Below are 16,821 nucleotides of genomic sequence, written 5' to 3'. Positions count from 1 at the left end.
AGAAGCTGGGTCACCCAGATCTGTCCTAAACCTTAAAAACAAAGCACACAAGTTCCTGGGGTAGGTAGAGAGCAGAAGTAAAGAGAAACCCACGAGTTTTTAAATTCAGCAAAGCCTGGGGTTAATTTGGGCCGTGTGCATGTTTAGAAACCTCTGGTTCTTCTAGAACGCAGCGTTCAATACAAAGAGAAATGATGCACCTGTTGTTTTGCCCAGCTTTTGGCCTCTGACAACGCACACCACTGGGAGTCCTGAATAGGAATGTGAGCCTTGGGCAAGGAAAAGGTTCTGCACCCCATCTCTTGTCAAATGGGCACCCACTGTCCCAGGAGCTAAAAGCAAAGTGTGGCCGAGAGGAGGTGAGGAAACTGCACAGGTCTTAAAGCAAACACGATGGCGGTGGGAATAAATCAGATCCTCAGAGACAAAGCTCAGGTGGATAGCCTTTTTGTTTGTTTGTTTTATTTTCTCCGCCTTCTCCCATTAGTAGAAATTCTGTACAGTTCAAAAGGGGGGTGGGGGTGGGAGAGGAGGAGGAGGAGGAGGAGGAGGAGGCACTGGCTTACAATACAGTCAATAATATTTCACATGTACAAAAAGTTACATCTAGCTACACAAAAGGACTACGATGGAGTGGATACGCTGTAAACTGTCCAGAAGCAGCACCAGGAAGATTCCTGCCTGCTTGGATTTAGCCTTGCTTGCCCTGTTAGCTGTGGCAAAGGCCTCTGAAGGGGTGGTTGGTCCCTTTTGCTTATTGGGTGGGTGGGGAAATAGTGTTTGCTCCAGAAGCAACTGTGTCTGTAGCCCAGCTTCCCCACTTCCAATTAGTGTTAAAATAGTGTTCCCTGTGCGTACTTGTAAGCAGTTTCACACCCACCTTTATTTTATTTTTTAAGACTTAGAGCAGGGGTTTCCAGCATGGTGCCCGTGGGTGCAAATGTGCCCACAAAGGCCCTCCCTTTTGCCCATGTGGTCCCCTCCCCCAAGTTCAGCTTGAAAGAAGCATTGGGGTATGTATGTGTAAGAGAGAGGCCTGCGGCACTTTCTCCGGTTTGCAAATGTGCCCATGAGCCCCCAAAGGTTGGCGGCTGCTGACAGAGAGAGCTCTGTTTCTTTGCTAGAAAAGGCAAATGTGTCGTGTGAGTTGGCAGTGTGGCTTTGGGTATACAGTGCAGGAAACCTAAATGCAACAACCTTGTGCCAGAAAAAAACCATATACATTCACAAGAGTTGGATTTCCTCAAATCTGCTGCAAAAGAATCATTACACAAATATGTCAGCTTGCTGGTGGTGGTGGTGTATTAAGGGAGCTGATTCACGTATCTGTGTCAAAGCAAGGCCCACATTCTGTTTCCAAAATAAGCCAGCCAGGTGCTTCCAGGAAGCTCCAAACTAGAGCCCAGTGTTTGCTCTGTTTCTCCCCATCTTCTAGGACTCAAAGAGGTACTGAGACCAATCTGGTGTAGTGGCTTAGAGAACTGGAAGGAGGTCTGGGGAGACCTCGGTTCAAGTCTCCACTTTGGCCTGTCACTCTCTCACACCTAACCCACTTCACAAGGATGTTGCGAGAATGAAATTGGGAGTGTGGTGAGGGGAGAAATTTGTTTGCCACCCAGAACTCCTTGGAGGAAGGAACAGCATTTTAATACTGCTGCAAGGAATTGCTATGTACTGTCACAGCCAATATATGTTGCTTCCTCAAGGAGATGTGTGGCAGCTGAATGAGCAAACCAGCTACTCCATTTGGGATTACATGTTCTGGCTTATCTGGTGACAACTCATTTGCACAGTGTAACCCTGCACATGACAACTTAGAAGTAGGCCCCAGTGAATTCAATGGAACTTACTCGCAGGCAAGCGAATATAGTCTTGCAGCCTCAAACATGCAATTCCTGTTGCAGCAATCAACAGATTGCGTGTGTGAACAAGATCCAACTCTCTCCTCCTGTAAGCAAGTTGGGAACATGATTTAAAGTGGTCACTTAAGAGTAGAGGAACCCAGAACCAAGTAGTTACTTAGGCTAGGGTTCATACTGTTGTGGCAATGGGCTGTGTAAATGGATCACTCTCGTCTAGCATCAAGGTTTAAGAGCTCTTGTGTAATCAAGCACCTGGGCCTCTTCCAGACGGTCACTATTTTGCAGGTGGAATTCAATAATATGCCAGAAAATTTAGACCATGCAATTAAAGTGGATTTTGCACTCATGCACAACAAAGGCACTTCCATTGTTAAAAATTGACTTTTTGTGGCAAGGGAAGTGATGGGGAAACAAGGGAAGGTGAGGGGTAACAACTGCTTAATGCAATGTCATAAAACCACACAAATCAGAATGAATGCTCAATAAGCAATCTATCTCCTCATAAACTTTTTGAAATCAGGATCAACGTCCAATAAATAGATTTGCCTGGAAGAGCCTCCGATTGTGCAGGTGTCCCAGAGGTACAAAGAAGTAGGAGCTCATGTGTCAGGTTTTCTCTTGGCACAACTGCATGCAACACAGTTGTTGAAGGAAGATGTGACATCAAGAGTGGGATTAAAAGTGCAGCCCCAAATACACACTACATGTGAAAAACTATAAGGGATTCTCTTAGTGTGGGCAGGAACACTCATCCTTTATCCTACAAAAGCAATTTTTTTTGGGGGGGGGGTGTCTCAAAGTGACTGAGTGCATCACTCACATCCCAATCCTTCCTAATACACCACCAGGATATAAATCAAATTGAACCAGTCAGAATTTCTCTCTTGCACACATACGTACATAACATACATCCCCAGCGCCTCTATTAGCGTTTCCTATGCTCCTTGTGTCCCACGTTTCACTTACTGCTTCTAAATACATTCTGCCCTGTATCTGCCCATCCCACCCACAAAGCTGTTTCTCTTCCACTGCCTTCCAGTTGCAGGTAGGGCTGCCAGGTCTTTATCTGCAACTGGGCCATCAGACCAAGAGCACAAGCCTTATTTCCTTACCAGATTCCTTTGACCACCCTCCTGATATATGAGCTTTCCGAAAAATAACACCGATGCCACAGTTCTATCGCCATAACCACCAACATGAATTCAAATTTCCACTTAACCTATTAAGTAGGCATTGAAATTGTGGGTTATTTTACTGTTCTCGTTTCCGCACATATGCATATTACAGAGTGGTTAAAGGCAGCCTTGCAAATAAAGTCTGAAAAATTACTAGTCTACAAGAATCTCTGTTGCTATTTCCTGGCCTCAGCTACCTCCCCCCACTGCCCCCAGCTTCCCCATCTGGTCACTTGGAATAACCAACCGAGTAGCTGATTGCAAACCTATTTAAAGGCCAATAAGGAGTCTCCACTCTTGCTTAGGTGAAATGTACACAGAGGACTTCCAGGGAGTATCTGCCTGGTCACCACTGGAAACAGAATGTTGGACATTGGGCTGACCCACAGCAGATTTACCTGTGCCTTTAGCGGCAATGTGACTGATTTCAGTGGACATAATTCCCAGCCTAGTGGCCTTCCTCTCAGTGAACCTAGCTGTTGAGGAAGATGCAAGGTTCCTTGCAGGTAACCTATACAAACTGGGAAGTTAGAGGCAGCTGTATTTTTGAGGGAAGTGAAGACGGTAGTTGATATGCAAAGTATGTTGAGGTGGCAATGGCTCCTGGATTTTGCAGTGGGGGTGGGGGTTGGGTTCTTTGGAATACCTGGGTTCCCAAACCCGGCCACTGATTTCTTCACCTCACCCACAAATGGTTTGGAGACTGCTCTGAATATTTTAAAAAACATTCGAAAAATAGTTTACATGAAGCTTAACGTCAGACCTTCATATTCACAGGACAGAAAGAAAAGGCAAAATATATCCAGCATACAATGACCAAAAAGAAAAAGAAATGAGTCAGTCTAGGACCTGGCAGTTATTTCGGCGGAATTATTTTCTGTTCCACAGAGCTCCAAAATTTACAACCCATTCTGCTCTGCTGCACCCCAGCAAAGTGATGGGGCCATGCTCTAAGGCTTCCTTACCTAGGAGTAAGCGCCACTGACTTCAATGGGCTTTACATCTGAGTAACCATGCACAGGATGAACATATAAAGCTGGCTTACACTGCATCAGTCCATCTAGCCTAGTAATGTTCGCTCTGACTGGCAGTGGTTTTCTAAGGTCTCAGGCAGAGTGGGAGAGGCCTGAACCTGGAACCTTATGAAGTGCAGTCTTTAGGCTCCTAGGGATCTCATCTAAAATACAGGCCTCGGGTTGCCTTTGGACAGGATTCAAATCCACAGGTGCGAACCTAGCAGGGGTGCTAGGCCTAAACCACAGAGCCATTTTTTCTGGGGATGCAGTAGCTCAGCCATAAGCACTGGGTTCCCTGCAAGAGTCACCCTGAGAGTCTTTGGCACGGTTTATATACAGGCGGTTAATGCAGGGAGATGCTTCTGCCGTGACTAACGCTCTAGAATGCCAAGCATCACTGCTTTTTGCAGGTGTGCCCAAGCAGAAGGATTTGCTGAAGTCCTTCCTGATCAAGTGGTTGATTCCTTCCATTGTCTAGATAACTAGGATGCCACAGGGCCTTGGCACGTGTTCTGAAATCCCAATTACCTCTCCACAGACTTATGGGGCCGAAGTCACATAGGAGCATTCTGCTGTGCAAATGCTCTTGTGAGTAGTTGGCCATGCTTTGGAGCCTGGGGTCAAAAGATCAACAGGACTCACCTGGGTCGGCCTTGGAAAGAAATGTGGATGAATATTCAAATACAGGAAAAAGGACAACTTCATATTCGTAAGCTCTGTTGGAGCCAGCCCTATCTAAAGATCTCTTTGGTGTATTAAGATCTATGTAAACCTCTTTCACATAAAGCTAATTGCTTCCTGGTTCCAGAAAGTGGCTAAACCCCCAAGGGAGTAAAGTTGATTCCCTGAATTAAAAACAATTGAAGAAGCAATCCTGCTTTCATTGTCAAATGGCTTTATCCTAATGCTATCTGCAGCTCTAATTACTTCTGGACTAACATCTTTGGTCAGGGGGGAAGCATTAAAGCAGGTTAAGAGGAGATAAAGTGGGTCCTCTTTTTCCGATTGTCTTAAGAAACATCATGGCCTGGAAACTGAGGCCGAGGTTCAGATACGAAGGCAGCAACTGGCCATCATAGTGCAAGGGCCAAAAGTGGTCTACCATTTAGCATGATGAGTCAGGTACCAGAGGCGGCTGATTCCTGGCACCCTCATGAGGTAACATCGACTGGAAAGTTATTTGCTGAAAGTCTCACTGATATTAATGAGCTCATTCCATTTATTTCAATGGGTTCTGTTCCATGTTACTTAGTGGGAAGTAGAGAGGGGCGCCATTTTGACAGTAACAAAATGGCTCCCTCCTGCATGCTAATATCTCACTTGCTATCTTTGTTACCTGCAGCATTTAACTTCTTGAGGATGATTCCCAGGCTACAATTTAGTGTTTTTACTGCAGGTATACAAATGTATTGGGGGCTGGCCTTAGGGATGGAAGAGAGTTCTCATGCAGCCACCCTGGACAAACACACAATTCAGAACATAATTGTCCTCTGGATTTTGCAATAAAAATTCTCAGGTCAAACAATGTACCAGAATGCGTCAAAAAGGCATATTTTAGGATGACATGCATTTAGAAATGCATACACTGAGATAAAATACTTATTTAAGAACGGATTTTGGTACATTAAAAAAAAATACTGCACATTAATGCAGGAACAGACTTATCAACGAACACATACAAAATTGACACAATTGGGAAATAAGATGGATCCACCCGTCCCTAGCTGGTTCTGAAAGATGCAACATTCATACATAACCACTGGTGCTTGTTCTGAGGGGTTCAAGAGGACATAGCAGGTGAGCTACATTTGACCTGGTGAGAATTAAGGCATTTGGTCCAGTAAATGAGAAGAGAGCTGTATCTAAAACACCATACATGAACTGGAAGCATAATTTGGTCCCCTGGAAAATAATGAGAATAAGAAAACTAAAAAAATTAAAAGAAAACTAAAAAAAATAAAAACTGGGCAGCATCATGTATGGAAGTGAGAGCTGATCACCGAAGAATTGATGCTTTTGAATTATGGTGCTGGAGGAGACTCTTGAGAGTCCCATGGACTACAAGAAGATCAAACGTATCCATTCTTAAGGAAATCAGCCCTGAGTGCTCACTGGAAGGACAGATCCTGAAGCTGAGGCTCCAATACTTTGGCCACCTCATGAGAAGAGAAGACTCCCTGGAAAAGACCCTGATGTTGGGAAAGATGGAGGGCACAAGGAGAAGGGGACGACAGAGGACAAGATGGTTGGACAGTGTTCTCGAACTACAAACATGAGTCTGACCAAACTGCGGGAGGCAGTGGAAGACAGGAGTGCCTGGCGTGCTCTGGTCCATGGGGTCACGAAGAGTCGGACACGACTAAACGACTAAACAACAACAACAATGGGCAGCATCAAAAGTTGCCTGTAACCTACCTAAGATCTTTCTTTTGATAATCAATGGTTGGCTCATCACCGTCGTTTCTCTGCTGTGCAAACACCAGGGTCACTTCGTGCAGTTGAGACATGAGACTTTTGGTCTGAAGGTTCCCCCTTTTGAAGGATTCCAGTGGTTTTTCGAAAGGCCATTGGCGCCGAGCTTTTAAGCTCTTCAATGCCAGCTCAATAGACTGCTGCTCCAAGAAGACCACAGTATTGCTGAAGGCTGCTCCAGAAAAATGTTGCTGGTTCACAAAACTAGCGCCATACACAAAGGTCTACTAATGGAAATACTCTTCCTCCCCCCCCCAAAAAAAACACACCCCACACTCCCGCATTACATTGTGACTCCAGCCATGATGATGTCCTCTGTCTCAATCCAGTCAAAGTGCAATTTTGGTCCGGATGCTCCAAGGGCTGCTGGCCAAAGGCACTTCTAAACAACCGAAACAGCCTTGTCCTTCAGAGCTGGCTCAGTGAGGGGACAGGAGGAGCAAGGGCTGACGGGAAAGGTCATATATGTACAGATTAAAAAATACACCTTAAATAATAAGAGAATAACAATAATACTGTCGCAGTAAGGCACTTCCTAAATGTCCCTTTTGTTCTTCAGCTTAAAATGTTTGAAAGGATGGAAGTTTTTTCTTTCTTTGGCAAAAGGAGAACTAGGCCTGGGCTGTTGGGAATGCAGCATTAGCCCATTGGAAAGGCAGCGTATGCAGAGCTCTGTGGGAGAAAGGAACAGCCAGTCAGGACAGGAGTAAAGAATTGCTGGAGAAACAATGCATAAGCGGTTGCTGTCGGGGGACATTAAAGACTGTGAGGCAGTTCATGTACCAAGTGGAGTGGGGTGAAAGGCAGGCGGCAAGAGTTCTTGCCCCTTGGGGGCATATAACCACCCACCCAGGTCACCCCTCTCCACATTCCCCCTTTTCAGGCAAGAGCATACGAGACGCTTCTTTGCCTGAGTATCAAACAATGGGTTGCGTGGCAGGCTAGAGAAATAAAAGGGCTACCCCCTCTTCCCGCCAGTGGGGGCTATGGAGCAAGACTGAAGGCAGCTGAGGATGATGGGCAACTGTGATGGCCAGTTCTCTGTCCCAAGGGCAAACTTTTCGTTTTGGTGTCTCCTACTTAGGCAGAAGCAGCAAAGCAGAGGATAAAAGGCTCTGGGCATCCAGAAAGCTGTTGTTTCTTACCCTATGCCACGGATGAATTGAGAGGGGACTAGAGGCAGATGGTTCTTGCTGCTATGGAAGGGATAAAAACAAAAATTAGGCCAAATTGGGAAGCGGTGGGTGGGAGGGAAAGCTCTTCTTCCCTGGGGGCTGGATTCTGCCCTCGCCAAGCCTTGTAAGGAGCCACGAGGTCTGGAAAAGCACCAGCTCATCCAATTGCCAGGGATGGCATGGTGGGGTTGGGGATGGAGCTGCTAAATCTTTAAACCAAACTCTCTGGTGCCCAGCCTCTGTGGCTCCCAGCTCTATCTGCACATTGCTAATGATGGGGATTGCCTGAGTTGCAGTCGAAACAGTGCAACTGATTCCCTCACAGTCCACATGCGCTGGGACTTCACTGTGCTCTTGGGAAACCACTGGGGGATCAGATCAGTGCTGCCTTCTCCATGGGGGCACCCCAAGGACACTGCCTGTGCTCCCCACTGTTTGCTACTGCACCAAGCTGGCACTGTAGGCCGTCAGTGCGTGGACATGTTCTTAAGTCAGGGGTGAGGAACCTGTGGCCGTCTATATGTGGCCGGGCTACAGATCCATCATTCCCTGACCATTGGTCAGGCTGGCGGAGGCTGGTGGGAACTGGGATTCCAATGACACCAGGGTGGCAGCCACAGGTTTTTCGCCCCTGCCTTGAAAGTCTTGGGCTTAAACCCGTCCAGACACACTGAGTGCAATCCAGAGAAAGCTAAGGCATGCCTAAATAATCAGACCTGGCATTTATCAGAGCACCAAAAGTCCTTCACGGACAATCCAGCCGCAGACTTAAATGTGATGAAGCCCATTGGCCTTACCTGTACTTAATTTTGTATTGGTCTGTGGCCATTATGTCAGCCATCCTTACAATAACTGTAAGGTAGGTCAGCATTATCTACCCCCATATTGCAGGGAGGGGCTGAAGTTGAGAAATAGTGGCCTTAAGGTTGCCTAACAAATTCATGGCTGGCGTGACATTTGAAGCAGGAGTTTGACAGTTGGCATTTACTACATCTGTTTGTACATCACTTCCAGTCATTTTTATGAGTAAAATGGTGGCGGCGACAACAGCTACTACTATCATTACTAATGGTGCTAAATACATGCAAGCATCTATAGGAACACAAAAATATAGGAAGCTGCCTTATACTATTGGCCCAGCAACCCAGTAAGAACACATGATGAGGCTTGCTGGATCAGGCCAATGGTCCAACTTGTCCCTTATTCTGTTCTCACAGTGGCCAACAAGATGCTTCTTGAGAGGCCCACAAAGCAGGACCTGAGCACAACTGCTGCTCTCTTCCCACTTATAGTTCCTCCCCAGCCACTGGTTTTGTCCACTCTGCCTGGCAGTGGCTTTCTAAGGGCTGAGGACCTTTCTTTGCCACTAGCTAGCTGAACTTCCGGGAGACTTCAGTGTGCACTTAATTCCCATTTAATTCAGCAAGATTTGGGTATGCCTCTGTATTGCGCCCAGTTTGCATATTCAGCTCTTATGGAAACAGAAAGAAGTCCGGAGATGAAAATCTGCATGAATTAAAAAAACAAGCTTGGCCAAAATATAGCCTGTTTTGGGTAGAGTGGGAGGATAAATTACCATACAGATCATATTTTGAACAAATGAAACTGTTAATTATTCTATTTGCAGCTCCCCTTCCTCCAAAATATACATTTTGGCTGTAACTATACAGCTACTTTTCCAGGAAAAACCCCCATGGAACTCAACGGGACTTGTTTTTCAGTAAAAATACATAGGCTTGCAGTCTTGATCTCACTCCATGGTTTTTTAAACAGTCTCTTTCAGATGTATTGGGTGGGTGCAGGAGGCATATTTGAACGTGCCCTTGCAAAATACAGATCTCTACATTAAGGCACGCTTAAGTGGTGCAGGTGGCGCTGTGGGTTAAAGCCTCAGCGCCTAGGGCTTGCCGATCGAAAGGTCGGCGGTTCGAATCCCTGCGGCGGGGTGCGCTCCCGCTGCTCGGTCCCAGCGCCTGCCAACCTAGCAGTTCGAAAGCACCTCCGGGTGCAAGTAGATAAATAGGGACCGCTTACCAGCGGGAAGGTAAACGGCGTTTCCGTGTGCGGCTCTGGCTCGCCAGAGCAGCGATGTCACGCTGGCCACGTGACCCGGAAGTGTCTCCGGACAGCGCTGGCCCCTGGCCTCTTAAGTGAGATGGGCGCACAACCCCAGAGTCTGTCAAGACTGGCCCGTACGGGCAGGGGTACCTTTACCTTTACCTTAAGTGGTACAGTCCCTAAAGGAAGACATAGCATGAGAGTTTGCTGCTTGTGGAAACTGCCCCTAGGTTGTAATCGACCACACTATGTTGACTGCAGTTAGATGGTGCTGTTTTCAGCCCTAACAATAATTCAGGCAGCAACCCCCACCCACCCACCCACCCACCCACCCACCTCCATTCTTCAATCAAGAGAGGATTTAGTAAAGCTACTCTACTGCATTAGTGTGATAAGATGATCTGATAAACAGACTGGATGCATGCGAATCAAGACAGGGGGTCTGTAACAACCTCATCATGCCAACCATGCAAGGTATAGACAACAGAATTGTGGGTACAAGATGATGCCTCTGGGTCCATGCAGGGATTCTCAACAGTGAAAAGGAAGATGCAGTGAAGGGGCTTTTGTTTTTGAGGGGGGTCACTTTTCTTTTAAAATACTTAATTTCTGGTCCTTTAAATCAACCAGCAAGTTTCTATCCTTCGTGTTAGCAGAGAGAACCCTGGAAATGTATAAGGATGGAAGGCAGTGTGCAATTCTGTCCAAAGGAGAATTCTGGCAGGTGCAGCTTGTCGTGTGGAAGTGAGGGGAAATTTTCTCTCTCTCTCTTTACACAACTAATTGAAATGTACCGGAGCCTCGTCTTGTGCATCAGGTCACCTTGGAGGCAGCCTGGAAAGAGAAGCTCACACAGGCATCAACTACAGTGGTACCTCAGGTTACATATGCTTCAGGTTACATACGCTTCAGGTTAAAGACTCTGCTAACCCAGAAATAGTGCTTCAGTATAATAACTTTGCTTCAGGATGAGAACAAAAATCAGGCTCCGGCGGCGCGGAGGCAGCGGGAGGCCCCATTAGCTAAAGTGGTGTTTCAGGTTAAGAACAGACCTCCAGAACGAATTAAGTACTTAACCTGAGGTACCACTGTACTGTCATGATTCCTGAGCAGCACCGCTGAGTCGACAAAGCAACTCTCTCTATAAGCCTCCATAACGAAATTTCCGTGACCTGGCTTTCGGACTACAATTCCCATCAGCCCCATGTTGGCTGGAGCTGATGGGAGTTGTTGTCAAAAAAATACCTGGAAAGCACCAGGTTGGAAGTTAGGCTGCTGTATAGTGATGGCGATTCTCTGCCGAGTGTGGCCTCTGAGAAGAGGTTGGGAGGAGACAGCAAGGCATGCAGGAGGGAAGCCTGGGCTCTGTGGAGGGAGCAGCTGCATGCAGAAGAGGAAGAGACGATCCACGGGTACCTTTGGCGAGGGAGAGGGCGGAGCTAACAGTTAGGCTCGTCATGGTGGGATGGCTCGCAGAAAAAGCGAGACCCCCGCTTCGCTGTGCGGGCAGTGAAGGGGACGCTCTTCAACACTGCGGGTGGGAGGGGAACGGACAAAGACATACAAGATACGTCAGACAGCGAGAAACACGGTGGGCGGCTTATTTCACAGAACGTGGATGCAGCTATACTCGGGATGTCTTAGGCGGGGGGGGGGGGGGCGCATATACGGCTAGTGCATCAAGGAGGGGACTATCTCAGGGAAAGAAGCCCAGGGCCAGAATTCTGTCATACACATTTGAAATAAAGCCACTGGAAGGCAAAATGGTTTGTTTTACAAGAACGGTTAACACCGGTGTTATTATTAATGCCTCTCAGGAGGCTACATTGGAGATGGCCTACGGACAGTCCAGCCTGCAAAGCCACAGAGTGACCATATGGCAAGGAGGGCATGGCTCCTGTAGCTTTAAATGGGTGCACAGGCAAGGGAATTCCGGCTTTGGTATGTGGGGAAAGCTGTCCCTGCCAAAAATTCCCTCACCTGCACAGCTGCTCAGGGTACAAGAACCTTGGCCTCCTTTGCAGCTGGTCACCCTACTCTAGCCTTAACCAACCTGGTGCCCTCTGGCTGATTTGGTCTGATCCAAAGCAACTGGAGGGCACCAGGTGGGCAAAAGCCGCCCTGAGGAGTTTCCCCGCCTCACGCAATGACCCAGCCATGCCCATTTTCAACACAGTGCTTCCTAGGAGGTATATGCTAGGCCCGGCTGGTTTGGGGGCCAAGTGCAGCACGATGTGCTTCTGCCCAGGAGTGTCACCTGAGGCTGTAAACGTCAGCCATCTCTGCTGCTCATCACTGAGCACCTCAAGTCATTAGTGGAATGGTGGTACAAAAGTGTTATACCACAGGTGGCAGGGAAGACCCTCACAGAGCCAAGCAAATACCACAACAAGGGAATATCAGCACAGAAGCAGGCAAATGTCACTCCTCACCTAAGCCTGAGGAAGGCTGTTCGCAACTGGGGCCTGATTTATGAGCCGGGATATATTTTGTCTTGTGGAGCAGGTCCACAGACATGCCAAATAGGCACAGAATGTGGAACTGAGTGCAGAAAGTGGTTTCCACACCTGAACACACACACTTTCTCATGGTTTTTTAAAAAGAAAATAGTTTCAAGTCCTTATGGGGGCAAAAATAAGACGGTGGTGTCGTGTGTGTGTGTGTGTGCTTCACAGATATTAGGCTGGACAGGCCCTTAAGAACCCACCATATAGGCCCCATTTTGATTTATTGTTGGAGGGGATGGGCTGGAAAAGGAAGAGCATTTGGGAAAGAAATAAAACATTGTTCCCTCAGGAGACTTCCGTTCACAAATACATCACGGTATACGTAAATAAAAAGGAGGAGGGGCGAGAGGGGAGCATTATAGAGGGCCAGAGATACAGTGCAGGGTGAGGCCCTTCACTCTGAGGGCACAAGCAGTGCCTAAAACGCCTTCTTTTCTTTGCCCACGCAAAGCCACAACAGTCACTGGTGGGGGGAAAAATGAGCACAGCAAAGGAAGTGGACGTTCCGGGCGGGTTGCTTACCAGTGATAATATCCTCAATGGTCCCATCTTTGCCTTCATAAACAGGCCGGTGGTCCTTGGCCTGGCGCCGCCTCAGCTCCGCAATCAACTCTTGCTGCTGCCACTTGTTGCGCTGCAAAGGCAACTGCGGGCAGGTCAGGAATTAGAAGGAAAAACAGCCCCAGCTCAGCCACCACACCATGTCCCACTGACGCTCCTACCTGACTGACAGGTGCAGCCACTTTGAAAATGTGTGTGTGTGTGCGTGTGCCTCTCTCTCTTTCATGGATTAAACGGGGCCCAGAGACACAGCAAGGGCCATGCGTGGACTTTCTCGTGAGACGTTTCACTAGCAAGGAAAGGCTTCCATCTGCCACTGGACCCAGCAGGCCGAGGCTCTGTGCTGTGAGCAGAATGGCACACAGGAGAGCGGGCCAGCTGAAAAAAGAAAATGTTCCTCACGGTTTCTCTCCCAGTATCACACTACGGGAAAGTGAGCACCAATTTAATGAGCAGCTGGCTTCCCTGTCACAAAGCCCAGAAGGAGAGTCCTTCTCGGTAACGCCGTGTGAACTGCACTAGCCAGTGCTATTCATATTTATCGACAAAGCACCGAATCAGAACTTGGGAAGTCGCCTTTCGCCAAGTCAGGTCGTTGTTCCATCTCACTCAGTATTACTTACACTGACTGGCAACAGCAGCTTTCTGGGGGGCGGTTTCTGGCCCTACCTGAACACTGTGCCAGGTGCCATTCCCATTCTCTCTTGGGACATAACCTGGGGGGGGGTAGAACTGCATCAATAAGAGCTGCTCTTCTACAAATCTGCCTTTGGAGCAGCAGGAGATATGAAGGACTGAAAGGGATCACACACAAGTTGACAAGAAGCTAATAACAGTATGTCCGTCCCCACCATGCAAACGGCAGGAGGGGCTTCCTTTGACCCGCCCTCCCTCCCTTTCCAGAACGCATCCCTTCTGGTCTCCTGGCTCCCTGCACCATCACCCCCTACCTTCTCCAGCCTCTTGGCTTCTTGGGCCAGCGCCTGCTCTCTTTGGGCCTGTTCCTGCTTCTTACGCATCTCGTTGTCTTGCTCTGCATCCTGGAAGAGAAGATGGAAGCAGGGAGAAAAGTTAGAAGACAGTCCAACCAGTAGCCAGGCAGCACCTAGCTGGGGATATATGGAGATGGAGTTCCACTGAGTCAGGCCGTTGGCCAACAGCCTGCTGGGAGAGATTTGCCCGGCACTTTGCGGGCACAATCACTTGGATCTGTGCTGAGCTGGATGCCACCATTCGAGTCAATATCAATTCCACAAATAATTAAATGGGCCCATCTAGTCCAATATATCTTCCATTTGGCAAGACACAATTAAAGGTAAAGGGACCCCTAACAGTTAAGTCCAGTTGCGAACGACTCGGGGGTTGCGGTGCTCATCTCGCTTTACAGGCCGAGGGAGCTGGCATTTGTCTACAGACAGTTTTTCTGGGTCATGTGGCCAGCATGACTAAGCTGCTTCTGGTGCAACAGAACACTGACACCAGAGCAGCGCATGGAAATGCCGTTTACCTTCCCACTGGAGTGGTACCTATTAATCTACTTGCACTTTTTGGTGTGCTTTTGAACTGCTAGGTTGGCAGGATCTGGGACTGAGCAATGGGAGCTCACCCCATCATGGGGATTCGAACCGCCAACCTTTTGATCAGCAAGCCCAAGGCTCAGTGGTTTAGACCACAGCGCCACCCGCGTCCCATATAAATTACTGCCTTACAAATTTTCTGCAGGCTCAGCTGCAGAAAATAACTCATGCCATTTCACGTGTGCTATGAAGCTCTAGTTTATTTACTTATATTTATTTGTATGGTTATAAGTTGCTTTAAACGGTTTTTAATATTATGTTTTAATGCTATAGCCCACCCTGGGACCTTAGATAGATAAGATATTCTTATTACCTGCCCTTCATCCTATCTATTGTCCACACTGGCTGGCAGCATCTCTCCAGACCAGGCTCTCAGACTCTCTTTCCATCCACCTGCTACCTGATGTTTTTAAACAGGAGGTGCCCAGGACTGGCTTGCAAAGCAGGTGCTCAACTAGAGGTAGATGGGCCTTCCCTCTAAAATGACTACCGTTCCTGGCCACATGGTGGGGCAGTAGACAAGTGCATTTAGTCCGGCCACAGGAAATCCAGGCTCAGCTGCACAACCCGCTGCCTGGTGGGTTGCCTTGCGTGGGAATCACAGAGCTGGAAAGGGACTCAATGGACCATACCCCCCCACCCACTGCCCTGAGACAGAACGTCCTATATCTAAAGGACCCCGCCCGCTTAACAAAACTTGCTCCAAGGTTCCCTTAAAAACCTCCAAAGAATAGATCCCACGCTGGACCCAGAAGTTCCTGATAACAAGTGGCCTAAATCTATCTCCCGATAACCAACAGCTGCACCTTTTTGTCCTATTCTCAAGTGGAAAAGTGGTCCCTCTCTGGGTGACTAGGTCTGGCCCACCTGGGTAATCCTCTGCCTCTTAACCCACCTGACAGGGTTGTTGTGAGTCCTACAGGCAGGACAGGAAAGAAATCTAAATAAACGGGAAGAAATGGGAATGAATTTTGACAGGCTAGGGAGGGGATGCACACGTGGACATGGTCTTCTGCCAAGAGCCATGTGTGGATTGAATCCGTAACGATGTGGGTGAGCCAGGCACTGATTCCCTACAATTCACAGCTCTATCTGGGATGCTAAAACCACAAACCAAAGTTTTCCTAGTCCAAAGAACCAGGTGCTCCCAGAGAGCCAATCTTCGGCCACCGCTTGCCACACGAGTCCAGGATAGTCTGGCACTCCCTCAGTCTGAGCATCTCATCACAGAAGGAAGCCATCCCTTTACACCACTGGAATGTTTCCCTGCCTGCTCCCCACTCCTCCCAAATGCTGCACCTGGCCAGCACTTGAACCCAGGACACAACAGCCTTCTCCAACAATGGGAACAGAGTGATGGCAGCAGAAAGGTGTGGCTGATGCATGTGATGGAGGTTCGAGGAAATGGATTGGCTTTGCTCAAGGGACCAAACCTTGGAGAGGTGCTTTGGAGGACTGGGATGTTAGGGAAGAGCAGATGGGCTATAGAGCATGTTGAGGTCCTTGCTGGTGTGGAAGAGAAATGAAGGAGCATGCAGGGAGGGCGCTCTAAGTCTCTTGCCCACTGGCTACACGTAATCACAGGAAGACAGGTAGGGCTACTTTCTGTCGGGAACAGTAACAGGCAGCACTTGGTGGTGGGGAACTGGCAAGTGGGCTCCCACTTCTACACCAGGGTAAGGCGTGAACTTGTGTGGCTTCTAAGGCGACCTGGGTTCTCTAACACAGTGTTCCCCAACCTTGGGCCTCCAGCTGTTTTTGGACTACAATTCCCATCATCCTTGATCACTGGTCTTGCTAGCGAGGGATGATGGGAGTTGTAGTCCAAAAACAGTTGGAGGCCCAAGGCTGGGGAACACTGCTCTAACACACATACCTTGTAGGATCGGATGAAGCGCGCAAAGACCGGGAAGAAAACGGACGGCGGTGTCGTCTTGGGGCTCTCGCCGAAATAACGCACAACCGTGTTGTAGGCCTCCTGCCAACAAGAAATCTGTGTGAATGGATGCCGACAGTGGCCCTGGCCTTACACTCAGTTTTTCCATGGGAGGAGGATGCTGGCACAACAAGTTTGGGGTCAGAATGAAAATCTATGCACAAAGAGACCTTTTGACACATGGCCTTCACGTACACACCTGCTGGGTGTGATCCACTTTGCACATCAGACTGGCATATTCACATGATGAAACTGATTCTTTAAAAGGCACACAAATCTGAAGTTCAGAGCGCATACAACCTCTGCTGTAGGAAATTCCGCGGGGATTTTGTTTGGTCCACATTTTGTTTAAACAAGCCGACTTCACTGTGGCTCAAAAAAGTGCCAAAATGTGTATTAAAATGTAAAAAAATTCACATTTTAGTGTGAAATTGTGTAGAAAAATGTGTACTCTTAGGGTGATAACATATGTTCAAAACATA

At 48.1% G+C, this 16,821-nt stretch overlaps 1 protein-coding gene across 7 annotated transcripts in view; it reads right to left on the bottom strand.

The window, feature by feature from the left end:
- Positions 1–431: 431 nt before the first annotated feature.
- The window catches only part of FMNL3 (formin like 3), a 103,316-nt gene continuing 86,926 nt past the window's right edge, over positions 432–16,821 (bottom strand). For 2 of the 7 annotated variants that reach the window (XM_079966666.1, XM_079966671.1), the window contains 4 exons: positions 16,280–16,381; positions 13,777–13,866; positions 12,788–12,911; positions 432–7,197 (listed from right to left, as the gene is read on the bottom strand). In XM_079966666.1, coding sequence (XP_079822792.1) covers positions 7,061–7,197; positions 12,788–12,911; positions 13,777–13,866; positions 16,280–16,381 — 453 coding nt within the window. In that variant the 3' untranslated portion in view covers positions 432–7,060. Of the gene's footprint in view, positions 7,198–7,670; positions 7,722–11,174; positions 11,290–12,787; positions 12,912–13,776; positions 13,867–16,279; positions 16,382–16,821 lie in introns of all 7 variants that reach the window. The other 5 variants (XR_013836082.1, XM_079966669.1, XM_079966670.1 and 2 more) reach the window with 5 other exon arrangements.

Source organism: Podarcis cretensis, assembly GCF_951804945.1.
Source record: "Podarcis cretensis genome assembly, chromosome: 2".
Classification (NCBI taxonomy): domain Eukaryota; kingdom Metazoa; phylum Chordata; class Lepidosauria; order Squamata; family Lacertidae; genus Podarcis; species Podarcis cretensis.
This window is presented reverse-complemented; position numbering and strand designations above follow the sequence as displayed.